Source organism: Odontomachus brunneus, unplaced genomic scaffold (assembly GCF_010583005.1).
Source record: "Odontomachus brunneus isolate Ranch 3 - 2012 unplaced genomic scaffold, Obru_v1 Obru_scaffold_001, whole genome shotgun sequence".
Lineage (NCBI taxonomy): Eukaryota > Metazoa > Arthropoda > Insecta > Hymenoptera > Formicidae > Odontomachus > Odontomachus brunneus.
The window spans coordinates 4,235,945-4,252,690 of NW_022639451.1; the positions used below are offsets into that span (position 1 = coordinate 4,235,945).

Genomic DNA, 16,746 nt, shown 5'->3' on the forward strand with positions numbered 1-16,746 from the left:
GACCCCGGTGGAAGTTACACTACGGCGAAAGGGAACGGGACGAGGGTGGTGCACTTCGCCTCCATTCTTCGGCAAATCGCGGCATATTTGTCAGATTTTTGTTCGAGAACAAAACCTCGCCGACCACCCCTGGCGCGAGGAAAAAGGGGGGACGTATAGAAGGGATGCGGCGCCTTAAGTGGATTGGTTTCGTTCGTTTCGTGTATGGCGCATGTGTATCTATCCACGGCGAATGCCTTAATTTCAAGCCGCTGGCAGAGATTCTCGCCTTTATCCCCGCTGACTTCTGGACCGCGCGAGAAATCTCCGCAAATCCCTTCCGCGAAATTACAGTAAACGATGTGGTGCCTGCATATCGTTAGCGTAACGATCATCTCAGGCTCGTCCCGAGTCGCATAATTGTGCGTGCACGCAGCCTCGGACACATGCAACGAGTTGATTAAGAGCTAATCTGCACCACACAACGTACGATGCTACCAAGTGCCGGAATTTCACACAATATGACAAGCTTATACATGCGCGCGTATGTATTTTGCATGCATTGTATCTAAAATATTTATGAATTAAACGTTCAGTATTTCTCTCACTCACCCTTGAAACCCTTCTCTGGCGACGTCGCTTCGAAATTGTGAACGTCGGACTCTACGTCGGTTTCATTTTCCACCGGTGCGTCGATCTGAAATCATAAATGCACAAGGCACATTTATAACAAATATAACAAGATGGACTTATTTGTTCCGTTACAGAAATCGTTACGTCTAATAGCTCTCAATCGCTGGTAAAATATGAAATTTTCGCAAGCAAGGTATGAATTTAATATTTGTCCTCGCATACATCCAATACGAGGTACGATCAAAAACTTGGAATTCTTAATGCAATAAAGAAGAGTGATTACAGTACAGATATTCTACATCGTTTCATCCGAAATGAGTCTTGGGGAGAGGGGGGCAGAAGGAGACGAGATCATCCGCATTAAATTCAAGCGACGCATCGGAGACACGTGTGAACAGCTGCCAACGGCTATAACAGCGTCTTCCCACGCGTCTTCTCGAAGCACATATGTGATCCACCAATTTACGTGCCCTTCCATACAATTTCACGACTGCGTCTTATGCCTCGTGTAAGCTACCACGAAACATACATCTCATATGTTGTACGATAACATCAAATAATATCGACATTCACTCAAGCGCGTAATTCAGGATGAAATATTTTTATCAACAGACACACAGATGTACATGAAAAGACGAATTGTCAAACAAGAAATTCGTCAAGACATATACGCGATAGCGCATAGCTAAATCGGTAAAGGAGAGAATCTGCGATCATTAAAAAAGTTCGCATGGGAATTCGAGTGTAGAGTGTAGGTGTGATTACGTCTCTCCGAAACCCCTTTTTCCCATAGAACTAAATATAGCAAGTGTCATCCGAAAGCTTGGACACACGTGTGTGTCGTGCGATGTTGGTACGAGCACTAACATCTGGTTGGTATTTCCTGGCCGCGACACATCTTCTGCAATATGATTTATTTTCAAGTATAGGATCCCAGAGATTCGCCACGATGGGACGCGGTGTCGGCAGGAGAGGATAGTCAAAAGCAAAGTGAATATACAGTGGCCGGAGCAAAAATAAAGTAACGTGAAGAAAGAGAGAAGAGGAAAAGGAGAGAAAGAGAGGCTACACAGTCGCCGTTAAGTGTTAAGACATTTTTTAGCATGTACGTAGCAAAAAAAATAATAGATCGTTTTCAAATTACTCGTACACTACTTTGAAAAAATATTCGATAGAAAATAGAGCGAATTTCCTTGCATTTCCTTTCTCTCGACTAAAAAGTCGTTAAAAAACATTTCGCCTATGATAACTTTTAAGCGGGAAGATGACGCAGTTTATCAAAAACTATGGTCTGATCTCAACGTCATCGTCGACGTTGATCGCTTCCGATCGAGGTCGCTGGCATTGGGAGTGCATAGTTTCGATGGTACGGATTCCCCGAAGTTCTTTCTTTCATCACCAAACATTATTCTCAGGCCTCCTCTCTCTCTCTTTTTCTCTTCTTCCCTCTCTCACTAGCAGCTTCCTTGTCTCACGGAGAGCGCGAGAGCGCGTAAAGAGGAAGACAAAGGTAGGGAAACCAGGTAAAGAGCGTTCTACACGGGTATAAGGCCAGTTTTGAAATGCTCGGCAATATAGTGAGTTCGTTATGAGGCTCGCCCCGACGTGGTATGGCTCATAATTGTAGACTCGGGGTTCGAACCGTGCACCTCCAGGCACTACGTTCTCTCCGACTGACACCTATTGTCCGCAAGAAAGTTCCGCGGACTCGTCCGAAAAGCGCTTCAATCGCTCGCCGGAGCGAACGGGAAAAATTGTCCGATCGTCATCCGCGTTAGACGTCGATTCTCGCGGATCGACCTGATCCGGCGCGCGTGATTTCTTGCCGCGTGCGAATCGGACGCAGAGAACGCAAGGCGAACGCGGACAAAACATTTCATGGCCGGGCATGAAAATTATTAGCCCGAGAATGTCTTAATCCCCGGCAGTGAGCCCGGTCCCGCGGTCTTCGGCTTAACATAAACTTTTTTTCCGACCGGGACTCACCGGGAGAAACGCTCGCTCGGCGCGAGCTGACGGTCTCGCGAAGATGCGGCTAAGTGTGCTGGAACGCGGCGCAGTTCGGCGCATAATGTATGTGCAACGTCGAACGGCACCCCGTTTATTTCCAGGCTAATGCACGGTTTTAAGGTACGCCGCGGTGCGCGCGCGCTTTTTCCACCGCTGCGCGATCGCGGTGCCGGTGTATCGCACGCTTTATGTTTCTATCGTCACTTTAGAAAACGAGCGCACGAGATTTTGCGCGAGTTCGCAGAGACAAGCACCGCGCAACGTCGTGTAGGCGCAGAAATCGCGATTGAAAATCTTTCTTTGGAAACAGCACGTTATGATTGAATATAAGATCAGAGATATGTCAGTTACATATTAATGCATGATAATTGTTTTTTTTCTATTAGTGATTATCAATTTGAAAAGCTACTCGTGTTTTAAATTGCTTCTTGTCTGTAGAGTTTTTCTGTCTGTTCCGCGAGAAGTGATTCTTTCCTCTCTTTCTGTTGTTTCCCTTCCTCTCATCTTCTCAAGCAAGTAAGACTATCACGTATACTTAATTTTACAGTATACTTAACTATACGTGCAACTCGATACGCACTCGTGCATTTGAAATGTGGAGAAACACGTGGAATAACAAACGCTTCAGATAAATATCTTTTGTATTCTCTCGCTCAGACATCATTAGAGTAGGAGTCTTAAGTTATTCCCAGGCTGTCCTGAGTTATTTATCTGTCTGCACGCGTAGGGTGAATCTTACCACCTCCCCCTTCTCCTCTCCCGCCTCCTTCTCGACCACGTCTTAATACCACGAGCCGCAGAGTTAATAAACCGACATAACGGCAATTCTCAGAGTTCCCAGCTTCCTTCAGTTTTTGACTGAAAGATTAATTCCTCCGAAATTTCAACCCCTTCTTGAAACGAAAAATGACGAGAAAATAAGGTATCGTATATTTGCGAATTTTATGTATCATACGCAATTAAAAAAGACAAATCGAATAGAATTCGCGTAAAATACATCAGGAAAATTTCGATGTTCTTTTGATCGAAATGTACATTTATGATCGATCAGCACAGAAAGATCGATGAGATTTTCCCGGTCGCGACTGATATCTCGGTTTATTCATTTTCAAAGAAACATTCGGTCGCGACAAATCTCCAAAATGAGAAAAAATGAGAAAGAGATACACAAAGACTTAATACAAGTTAGTCGTGGCGAAATACCGCGGAGTGTATAAATTCAAAGTAGATTAATATTGTCTCCGTGGCTGTCGCGGCGCCAAACTTATGGCGCTAATTCGGCGGAGGAATTATTACCGGGGGCTGCCTCTCGAGTCATCCCCGCTGGCACTCGTGTGTTTTGCGAAAAGGGGGCTATCTTGTCTTTAATAGAAGCCGTACGTGCCTAGCAGGATTCCAAGCGACGCATCCGTTAATATTTGTACCTCGGCTCTTTCAACAAGGAATCGTCTCGATGTGGCGAGAAACGTCAGTGATATTTATGAATTGTCATTCGCGCGATAAATATAATGTGCGAAATCAGAATTTTGTATCGCGTTTGGTATGACTAGGTGAACGAAAGAGGCTCAAAGCGTATCGATGATGTAGAAAAGCGGAAGCAACTTTGCGCAGCTTTTTTTAAGGAAATTAAGGACACCTCGCATTGTCTTTCGTCCCGCGGAGCAGCGGAGAAGACGACATACTACAGCTGTTTAGCATCCTCGATGAAAAAGCCGCTGGTAATTATTCAAATTATTTTCAAGGGCCATGCTTTTCGGTAGACCGCAGCCGCTACGTGGCGGATGTCTTTATACTGTCTCTCCCTACGTCTACCGGCTGCAGAAAAAGTACAGTGGCCCTGTCATCGGTCATAAAGCACAAACGAAACATTAAGCGTAAAAACAACGAGAAGAAAAATAATAAAAGCCGCAAGGCGTCCCTCACGAGAGTCACACGATCCCGTATCACTATGATCCACATCCTTCTAATGTGAACGACACTTTGAAAATTATACGCCAACCTTAAACATAAAACATGAGTGGCGTAATAGTTTCTTCGTCGTTGCGTGAAATATTCATAGTTGTGAAACACAAATGCAATTGAAAATATCCATCGTCACTGCATGATAATGCGAACACGACGCGTCAGGGAAGAATAAAAGAGGGAAGGGTGGGCGCGGGAATACAGATGATAGAAAAGGAGGTGGAGATTAGCTGGAGAAGAAGACGCTTTTTAGACGGTCACCGACGTTGCGGAGGTGTTGTGCGAGGAGTGACTGATGAGTTTTCCGCTCGATTGGATAACGGGCTGGGTTAGTAACACACACACACACACACACACACACACACACACACACACACACACACACACACACACACACACACACACACACACACACGCGCGCACACACACACACACACACACACATTCGCCGCGTTTCTGGATTTTTTCCAGTTTCCCTGCAGCGCGATGACGTTTGACCTAAATCCCAGCCGAGATCCAACACGAAGCGCCGAGCACGAGAACTCAATTTCAAAAGATACGTTTCTCGCGTAGAAATATATATTTCGTAATTAAATTGCGATCGCCCGACAACAATGTAGATTTATCGTGGACCCACTCGATTCGCGGCTCGCCATTCCGTTCAGACGAAGTAACGCCTGAACAACGTTGAACGTAGACGCTCCAAGTGCTGTCGATCGAGCGAACGGAGCATCGCGGACGCGGCACTTTAGGCCACATCGTCCATAAAGAACGGACCATGCTTCCGCCAGGGACAAAGGCCGCCTTCATCACGAGCACCGTCCTCTACGCTCTTTGCTCGTCCTCGCGCTCGGGCCGCGGACTTTCGTCGATACAGCTCTCGGAACGAGCTGAGTGAACGGTTCGTGCTAACGTTGTTGCAGCACGTGGGCTGGCCGCCGAATCTCGCGTAAATGTCATGCACCTGTCGTGTAAGACAGCAGTACGACACGGCACGTATCGTTTAGCATGATGACGACGAAATATCATTCGATTGAAGCCTCAGAGATTGAAGCCTCGTGGAATATTTTATTCCGTATTGTAATTAAACAGAAGCGCGATTTCGAAACGCGAAGTTAAATGCGCGAATTGTCACGCTGTATCATAATTCGCTCGCATAAATAATCGCATCAACTAAATCACCCTGACTTGATTCTTTTTTCTCTCTTCCTCTTGGAATCGAAATTTTAGCTCTTTCGACTTAAACTTTCTGACAACCATATATTTCGAAAGATTAATGTAGAGTAAAACTCCCAATTATCGATCCTCCTTAGTCATTGACCTCCTTAGCTCTTGAAAAAGCTTGGTTTTTCTTAAGGTCAGCAGCGGTTGTTCACAGTTTTAGTTCTGAAATTCTTTTTTGGAATCGTCAAGTGTAGGCAAGAAGTTTCACTGCAATGCTAGTTGCGTGAGAAGTCAAGCCTTTTTCTAGATCGTCAATGACTAAGGGCATGTCAATAATTGAGCGTTTTGCCCTATATGTTTGACACAAAAACTAATCTATTTAGCGTTTCCAAATGGCAGAAAACGTACAAAATTCCACTTGTAGATTTTAAAAGGGACCTCTACTAGTAAAAGAAGATTAAATAAAATTAAAAGAGGTTGATATAGATAGTTTGGGTATCAAAGTAGATGTTAAATAGAATATTAAGGTCGAAAGTAAAGTGAAAAGTCGATTATCAAAGTAAAGTTTGGTAGAAAAATTCGCCTTATGTAATATTGCGTCAGCCCGAACATGTTACATAAAGACACGTGATAGTGAGTCACCGCGGCTGCCAAGACGACCTAAAGTCCACAACGACACAGCTTCGCAATGCTCTCGTAATTATCGCATGTAATTGTTTCCGTGTACGTTACGTGGCGCATCACCATCGATCGGTCGCAGCTACGACGAATTCGCCGCTGTTCCCCGCGACACGGTATCCTTCGCCCGAGGTAACGTTGAAGGGGAGGAGAGAACTGGCAAATTGCAGAGCGTTAGAGATCGCGAGCGCGATTTAGTCCGGTGGCCGCGGCAGCGGGAGACGAAGGCAGAGGCGAGAGGCAGAGTGGAACGGCGAAATCACCCCTCGAGGAAACGCTCGGATAGTCCAGGGTGGTCTTAGCGTGTCGCTTAGCACCCTATCTGCAGGGATCTTCTCTCGGGCCAACCCCTACGCAGCTCTGTCTCCCTCTTGGTCTCTCCTTCTCTCTCTATCTCTGGCGTTTGCTCTCCTCTTTCTCTCGCGCCACGCTAGACCTCATGGGGGGCTGCGTTTGTCGTGAGCATTACTCACTTTCTAGACGCCTACTTGCAAACCCCAGCGAGTCGAGTCGTTCCCGAGGCTCGGTGACTACATTAGGGAACAAATCTTCCTTTTCTCGAGGCAACCTCTCGCGGCTTGGAAGCCGACACATACGCTGCTATAAATAATGGCTGGTCCGGTCAACTCTGTATTGACCGGTCACTCTCCACTACCACACAAACAGTCCACGAAACGTTGCGCACGATTTGTCTGTTAATTCAATCGTGTGTTCTCGAGTTGAAATTCCAGCTCTACTTTCGACCTGAACTTTCTAACTGTATATTCTGAAACTCAATGTATGTGTAATACACAAGGAAGCTAAAGTCCTCTCTAAATGACAGAAGATGCACAAAACACCATTTGTAGATTCTGAAAAGAACTTCTCTGGTAATTTGAATTGAATCAAAAGAGATTGATATAGGCTTCAGAGTATCAAAATAAACGTTAAATGAAACATTGAGATCGAAAGTAGGATCACAGAATTGCAACTCGAGCTGACGAGGATCTTTCAAGTTTTACTCTTAGCAAGCACGCTTGCGTAGACACAACGTAGTGTCAGTATCATCAATCACCGTTCGATTCTCACCGTACGAAACTGTCCGATTAAATTACTCTCCAATCTTGTTTCAATCGGTGAATGTACGTGAATTCTATCGGTAAAACTACTTTACGTGGGCAAGGAGTCTAGGACGTTCGTGACGCGGGACGCGCGTATTTCGTAATAGCTTTTGAAGAATTCCGCGGGCAAGATTAACGAGATCCACGTGTCCGGTATTATCGGCACGCACCCAAGACCACTTGTTCGAAGGAGCAACCTGTAGAGGCTGGCATACCGCACAGTTCGTAAGTGCGTGCGGCACAAGGAGGGAGCGAAATTCAGGGTTAACGGCGCGGCCAAACATAGAACCGCGCGTATGCCGGGAACACGTGTACGCGCCCATAAATATCTCGCCACGACTCCATGCTCTGAATGCGATAGAAGAAAGTTACCACGAAACTTCGGATAACCGGGCCTTATTCTTCTATCTTGAGTCTCCTTCTGAATCGACTAGTATCGTGAAGGACAACCGCGAGTAGCGCGCATCAAAATAGCTCGACGAAATCCGCAACGTGTGCACACGCTTTAACGTGTGAAATTGAACTACGTGAACTACATATCTGATACTTTTGATATTTTTCAAAAGATGACTCGGCACATTTTTCTTCTTTAAGGATCACGGAAGCGCTTTCCAACGTATGGCGTCTACACCGTCGAAGTTTAATTAATCGAACTATCGAGCGTTGTGCGGAATTCATAAGGATGTCGAGAGCGAAATGCTCGGAGAGCGGCGCAATAAAGTGTGCTCTCTTTCCGCCGGCAGCCCTCGGTCAGGAGCCACCACATGTCCCTCTGCGAAAAGAGTAGCTCTTCCTCGCGTCATCTGCCGAGACGAGACGAGACGGGACGCGACGGGACGGGACGGAATGAGACGGGACAAGAGGTGGAGAGGACAAGAGGGGACACAGATCGAGAGAGACGGCTGACGAAGAGAAGCAGAGGCCACCGACAAGCCGAAAGCTAAACCCGCCGACGCGACTGCGAGTTGGCCGGCGAGCGAAGCGAACAGTTAGTATCAACAAACAGAAGCTTAGTTGTTACCGCTGCCAGAGCGAAAGGGTTAAGTGGACAGGATACGCGACACATGTTCGACACGGAAGTAAGTCTTAGACGCGTTTTAAAACGACATTCCGAGTTCCGAGTTGGCGTTTTTCACTAATATCGTTCAAGTCCAACGCATTTCGTCGATGCTCGGAGAGAATTTTGTAGTAAAAATTACTATGGAGTTTTATAGTAAAGGAATAGATCGATATTCTGCAATAATTCAATATCTTTTCATTTCATATTTCAGGAACTGAAATGTGCTATTAAAAAATTGACCATATTTCTAACGAGATTTATTATTCTTGAACAAGGCAGACTTTGCTGACAGTCTATTCCTACACTACTAGAAACATAATAAGATTTATAGAAAAATTTATATAAAAAAAAACTATAACATTTTCTCCGCGTATCGAGCCTAAATCTCGAGGTTAAATAGAGCGGTTTTTTCTCCTGGAACTTGCTTAATTATAGAATAATATAATGGATATACAATTATAGAAGATATTAAAATTATGAATATACAATTGAGCAAGTTTTTTTTCCATCGTTATTATAGTCCTCTGTACATGGTGAAAAAAATGGTGCAGAATGAGAATAACCAGAAATATTTAGTTGTGAACAGCACAGTAATTACCTTTGTGTATTGATAATAATGCATATAATAGACAAGCCTCAGTTATTTTGATACATCAACTACATTAATGTAATTGTGTGTGATCTGATTGTGTCAACCAGATATTGATTGGGGTGATATTTACTACAGATACACTCTGGTTAAAGCAACTAGATACCGTCATTGCTGCAACGCCAGTGATTCAGCAATTACAGCAATCATATAATTAGTAGCTATGTATTTTACTATTGAATCCGTTTGACGCAACCAGACTTATGCGTGGGCCGACCATACTTTTTCATGTGGAATTCCTTTCAAGAAGTAAGAGAAGTTCTCTATCTGAACTATGTGCTTCGATTTCGCGCAACTTGGTTGATTCGCGAGGAGGTTACGTGAAAAAAAGGGCGCGTAACGCGACGCAAAATAAGAATGCAGCTTCCCATTCTCCCGCTGCAACCATAACTTATTCAACGTTTAAGGGAACCTGATATAGGAGAGACGCCAGGGAAAAGGAGGGCACGTTCGTGGCAAGGGGGAGAGGGAGAAGCAGAATCGGGCTCATAAATCATGGCATTTTCAGATTTCCTTTTATCAGTGGCTCTCTTACCGTACTGGCAGCTCGCGGCGACCACCGTTGACCCAGCGCCATAAATATCCCCATTAATATTAACTTAGGCTCGCCTAGAAGGCGAGAATCGCGAGTGACCGAAACGGAGCGACAAAAAAACTAGCCTGGGGCGGGGGGAGAACGGACGAAAAAAATCTCGTATGCCAGGGACGAATCTCATATAGGACGCAGCTGGGAATTGGGCAGCGTCCCGAAAAATTCATGGAGCGGAGCCCAAGTTCCGGGGTGGTTTGTGCGAACGGCAGATCGTTGCACCTCGTTCTTAATCTTGCCGTTGGCGGTAGACATGAATTGATTGACCGCCGGGCATATTTTCCGCCCGCAAGCTGCTCACCTGGTTGCATTTCGAGACGAACGTTCGACAGCTAAGTCTGTTGGTCGCTCTTTACAGCCAGGTGTCGCGAGAATTCCGATGTCTCTTCTCGTCTCGAATGAAATCGATATATTGACTTTTTATCACAACGATATCCCGAGTATTGATAATAACCGACAACGCGATAACGCGCGTGTACAGCCAACGCGGCGACGTGCAACGCCGAGGAAGGCTGGCAATGAAGAAGCTAATACCGAACTTTTTGTGCCATTCCATTCTTCAACGTCTCTTAAGCCACACTTTCTTGCCCGGTGTGTATCGCGACGTGTATCACCTGTCGTCGAATGACGCGCGCTGCACTTTCTCACTGTGTAGCGCCGTTAGCGGGATCGGAAATCACCGCAAGAAAACGCAACGATGTCAAGTGCGAAGTGGAGCTCGGTGAGCGATATGTAAACGATTGCAAATGAAATGACGAGCGAGAGATATCGGCGACTTATCGCGGCCTTATTAAAGTATAACGTTATACGGAAAAAAAAAACAATACGGTTGGCCCACATGTAAATCTGGTTGCGCCAACCGGATTCGATAATAAATTACGGAACAACCAATGGTTTGGTTGTTGCAGCTACAGAACAATTGTTGAGCTTTTGATGTTGCAGCAGTGACGATATTTGGTTGCTCCAATCAAAGTGTATCCATGGTAAATGTTATCCCAACCGATTTCTGGTTGTCACAACCAGATCACACGCAGCTACATTGATACAGTTGTTGTATCAAAGTAACTGAGTCATATTAACCATATTGAAAGAAAAAAAAATTGTTGATTTAACTAAAATTAGAATAATTTCTAGCCCCATGCATATTTTTTATAGTACAATAGTAATAGTAACATATATATATATATATATATATATATATATATATATATATATATATATATAAAGTTATTGTCACTAATATACTTATATTAGGATTTAACTAAAAATGATTCTCTCGACCATAATTTATAGTAATTACTTCTCCGTGTGATCACAGTTACAAATATCAAATATTTTTTTCTCAGAACACATTGCACATTATCATCGCACAAAGATAACTCTGGAAATGCAACTATGCTGCTCACAACTAAATATTTTTCGTTATGTGCATCACATCATTTATCCCGTGTATGAGTAGATATATCTCGAGTACACTTGCAATAAAATTACAGCACGAAACAGCACAAGCGACGCGAACGGAGTCATCTTCCTCCCGCGATCCACTGTAATTATCGTAAGTATCGTAGCACCGTAGACACTGTATGTTTCATGAACGCGAAGCGTAATGACCAAGGCGATATTCCGGAATTTCTCGCGCTTGCACCGACGCGACGACGAGTATCGGCCGGAATTCGGTGGAGAGTCTTCTCCCTCGATTATTTTCAACGCATTCAGGAGCGAAATCGATGACGATGACGATGCCTTTTAAGCCTGCATCGGCTTAATTGATTTATTTCTGAGAGGGTCCACCATCGGATGAGACGCCGCGGTCACCCTATTGGCTAACGCGAAAAAGAGGCAGCGTAGCCCAGCCGGGGTTCCTTTGGAAGGACTCTTTCACTCGGCAGCCCTTTCTTCGATCTTATCTTCGAAGGCATCGATAATTAGGGGCGATAATTACGGTGTTCCGGCTACTGACCTCTAGCTACCGGTCTTTCGGCGGAAAAAAGTGCCGACGATAATCGTTGCTAATGTAACGTTGTAATATCTCGATGTCCTTGCGATGCGTGCGCGCGAGCGCGCGTTACGTCGTCATAAATCGACCACGGCCGCGGTCGTCTCGGTCTAATCAACAATGCTGAGCACGTTTAGTATCACGTATCGTTTACTCCTTCAATTCGTTTTTTTTCCTTACGTTCTTTTCTATTTTTTATGCAATTATACGAGAGTTGAAAATTTTTAAATACAGCAATCTTTTGATACGATGAGAGAGAACTGACATTGTAAACTTTTCCTTTTACACACTCAAGGCGAATAATTAAAAGCCCATTAGTAGGGTTGCCACTTATGCGATTATCAGCGCAGAATACACTATGCAAAAAGGTCGAATGTCTATAACATGTTATTAAGATTTTTTAAGATTCGTATTCCTCACCTTCTCAGTGATTTTTAAAGGCGTGAGTACTTTGAGATCCTACGTACATACACGGACGAATATTCTTAGATTGATCTTACATTATAAATGCCACAAACTTGAAAGGTTTGTGCACACACGCGAGAAATTTCGTCAACATTGAATTGTTCGTTTTTTTTTATCGATTGTTGCATCTTTCATTCTTGTATTTCTTTTTAATTTTGTTCCTACTTATACCTGAATAATTTACTTCTCCAAATATATGTAATAAAAGGTAGAAAGAATCATATATAGAGAAATTAGTGAAAGGAACGCGCGTATAACATTATATCACAAGATACATCGCGACTCACACGAAGAGCGTCAATAAAGATTTACGGGAATCTTGAAAACACGGAGACACACTGAATTGGGAAGACAATTTTTCGGCCGGTCAGGCCTGGTTGTTATGATTCGATTTTAATGCCGAGTTCACCGGCGCGGATAATTGTCGTCATTACCTGCACGAGAAGGCACGTTTACTGTCGTTCAACGGAGAGCTCGGGATGGTTTTGCTTTAACCTCCCGTGCAAACGGGATCCTCGTTTGTCGGCAGGATATAGCAAACAGAAGGAAAGGAGACGGAAAGAATAAGGATAATATGCATCCATCTCCTAGTTTTCGTCCGCAGAACAGACGCAGAAGAACAAGTGTGTAATAGAGCTCACAAGAGTGTGTAATAGGAAACTCGATAAGAAGATCATAATTTGTGAGAATATAACTTTGTGTATTCGCTAATTAATTTTTTGTTTCTCACTGACAAACCTTCCCGTTTAAATCCCGTTTAAATTGTAGACAGTAATTTTTACTTATTCTCGCAAATTGCCCCCTTTTCTATCTTTTTTGCATATCATATTGCATATAGGAATATTTAAGGGAGGAAAAATCAATTAGAATTCTTATAAAAATTACAAAAACAAAGACACAAACAAGTGAAGGATCAGGCACGAAGGTGCAAAATTGCGAAATCTGCAGAGGTGCATAGAGTCTAACCGCGTGACTGTTCCGCGTGGATCCACGACGGATCGGCATATTTTGCAGGCCGGTTCCGACGGCGGCGCGGCACGTACCTTTTTATCGTGCGGCCGCGGCATAGCGGCCCTATCGGATGTTTCCAATTTTCTGTTGGCGCTCCTGAAGAGAGACTCAACCGAGTCCGTCATACGGGATTCTCTCTCTTGTGCGAGAGGAGCGAGAGATGAACCGCGACGAAGGGATCGCAGAATGGACGGGAGGAAGGGAGATACGAGAGCGAAATGGGTACGAAAGAAAGAGGAGCATAGAAACGCGGGGCGAAGGGCAGAGAGGGAGGACGAGGAGGAGGAGGAGGAGGAGGAGGAGGAGGAGGAGGAGGGCGAGCGCGTCCAACGCGGACATTCGTCACACGACATCAAACGCGGGTGCCGCCCGTTGGAGACTCGACCGACCGACTCTAAAGACTCCGGTCGATCAGCCATGAAGAGCAGTCTCGGGAGGAATTGCAAAAAAATCGGGAAAAATTAAGGGTAGATCAAAAACAGCCTAGCCCGTCCGACATTGTGCGCAACTTTGTTGCCATTCTTTATCGCCTCTGTCGTCCTTGTCCTCGATTCGTCATTAGTTATGACGTTAATTTCTCTCGACAAAGCGAGATGAAGAGAGTATATACCTTCTGACACAATTATCACATAGCGTGCTGCTTCGCGATCAACGACCACGGTCGCAGATTGAACGAAAACGCAGATCGACTTTCGCCGAAAACGCGCTCGCAACGTGTTCACTTCGAGGCCGCGATTGGACTTCGAAAGTCGCGAGGCTTTTAATACACGTGGACTACAAACTGGCTACAACGTGACTATTTCGACGATCCATTTGCGACGGAGAAAGATCGATTAATCATGACGTGTAACGCGCTCATAAAAGCGCACAAACAAACTGGACGGCGGTGGAAAGGGAGCGGTAGGGAGCGAAAGTGACATAAAAGAAAAGAGAAAGACGATCGACCTCGCGCGACGTAATGTCGTTGATCTCCTTCGGTCGACCGGATCGGCGAAAGAAAAAAAAAAGAAGGTAGTGATATAATGTAGATACGTAGCAAGATATATTAACTTTGTACCGACGACCTTGAATTATTGCACGGACGATGACGGAGCGGTAGCTGATATCTCCGCGAGACACTCGATCACTGATCTACGTCGCAAGTCATCCTGATCATTGTGCGTGCCGCGATACTGAACCGGTAGCAAAATCAAGGACTAACCTTGCCTGAAACGCTTTAATCCGCTCTATCCACGGCGGATAGAATATATCTTGACGATTCTCCGATACCATCCGCATAACGTTGAACCCGGGTGATCTCAAAGAAAGCGGCAGGAGGAATTTGCACATTAGCGGAAAAACAGAAAGCCGAAAGGCAAAAACTAATCCACGCTGATAGAAAAGTAGGAACTGCCGATTACCACATTTAAAATCAAAATTTTAATCCTACTTTCGACCTTTGAATTAGCATATCCCGAAGAATCAGTGTTAAATGCAAGCGGAAACGGTAGTTCTACTTAGCGCTTCTAAATAACAGCAAACGCGCAAAAAGCCGCTTGTTCTAAAAATGGCCTCTTGGTAAAGCTAGTTCTCTGATAGATTGAGAATGTACGTAAACTTTAAGTATATTATATCACGAAATTCAGTAACGTCGAATCCTTTTTGTGACTGATCAGATTGCATTCATATTTATCACAGAGTGGCGAAATAGAAATCCAAAAAAGACGATTAAAATTTGCGTCAAACAATACGTCGTGTTAAACTTAATATGAAAATCTTAATGTAACTTTGAGTAAATTTGTTGATGCATCGATACAACAAAAATTTTGCATGGTTGCATGATGCAAATTTAATAATTAATTCAATAATTTATTCAAATAAATTAATTTACTTCATATAAACGTAATAAAAAGAATTGAAAAGCTTTCATTATGTTGTGATAATCATAAAAGTCTGTCTGGGATGCTTAAATAGAATCAAAAGAAGTTTCAGAAGATCAAAGTAGACCTTAAATGGGATATTGAGATCAAAAGTAAAATCGAGATTTCGACTCGGGATCTAACCGGTGCGAGTTCTGATTGGCACTTTCTGCTTTCTGCCAAGGTGTGAATTCTCCCGAACACTTGCATGATTTGACCATGTCGCGTGCTAAAATCTCGTGCTCGATCGATATTCGCGATCGAACTCCGGTGAAACAAATTCTCGCACGCTAAACGCGCGTATGTTACCTTGAAAATATTCACGAGTTCTTGAACTGTCTTAGGATTTAGTTCCTTTCACGTCAGACGGCGCGTGTACTTCCGGCCGATCGGTACCTCGACTCTCTACCCCCCTCACTCCTCATTTTGCGCGATTATACATTACGCTTTTGAGTCGCATTAAGTTCGTCGTCCGGCGAACGAGCGGATTTTACGACGGAGGATTTCGCGAAGCAATCACTCTCGGACGATGCTTTCTTGCACATCGACTCGGCCCACGGTTATTCGCATAACCGCAAATAATTAGCTGCCCGTTATGTACTTTTCAGTCGCGTTATGGTTACGATAGTTAAAAGCAACTATACGTTTCTCCAAAGGATTTATCACCATCATTATGTTTCTACAAGGATCGATAGTTCGTGACTGTCCCGTAGCAACGGCATAGAATCCTGGTGCAACTGCACCACGCAATTAGAAAAATGGACGGTTGAATTTCGCGAAAAAGGAACGTAGGCAATGTTACGTAAGAGCCTTCGAAATTTTAATCCTACTCCTTTCTACCTCAATTCTATTTAACACATCTACACTGAGAAAAAAATATAAAAAAAAATATTTATTCAAAATGAACGTCGTATATGTAACATAATAATAAATATAACATATTTACTTTTATGTACTAAAAAACACAAAATATTTTTCAAATATAAGAATATATATTTTCTCAAAAATTTTGAAAAGCTTTAGGGAGAAAGAAAAATAATTGAAAATTTATTTGTGAGATATAAAGTTTATTTCTGCGAATAAATTTTACATCCTACGATTAAACTTTAAGTATTTTTAAGTAACTTTAAGTATTTTTTTCTCAATGTAAGATTTTAGTTTCCATCTAATTTCAGGTACATTCAACATCATACATCTTCAGGATATACAGACGTTAAAAAATTCAGATCGGAAGTGGGGCTCGGGATATTCACGATTCGGCAATGGACTTGGACTGCGGAACAGGACGACGGGCCATTTATCGTGCAGAAATTCGTCACGTCGATAGAAATCGGCGCTCACGAATGAGATGCAGGAAGGAATTTTTCTACAAACCGCAAAACCCATCGGAGCGTTTCAATCGGTAGAAACGTTGCCAGCTAAACTGGATTCTCGGAGGCAAGATAGCAATTAGAATTCGCAGCTAGTGCAACCGCAACCAGTGAACCAGTCCAGCGGAGGCCACATCTCTCTCTCTCTCTCTCTCTCTCTCTCTCTCTCTCTCTCTCTCTCT

General features: G+C 43.9%; 1 protein-coding gene across 10 annotated transcripts in view; it reads right to left on the bottom strand.

Annotated features, from left to right (window-relative positions):
- Window positions 1–16,746, bottom strand: part of LOC116851463 (ubiquitin carboxyl-terminal hydrolase 48-like) — a 61,620-nt gene that overhangs the window by 4,893 nt on the left and 39,981 nt on the right. For all 10 annotated transcript variants that reach the window (XM_032830939.1, XM_032831336.1, XM_032831111.1 and 7 more), the window contains one exon: window positions 592–676. In XM_032830939.1, the coding sequence (XP_032686830.1) occupies window positions 592–676 (85 nt within the window). The remainder of the gene's footprint in view (window positions 1–591; window positions 677–16,746) is intronic.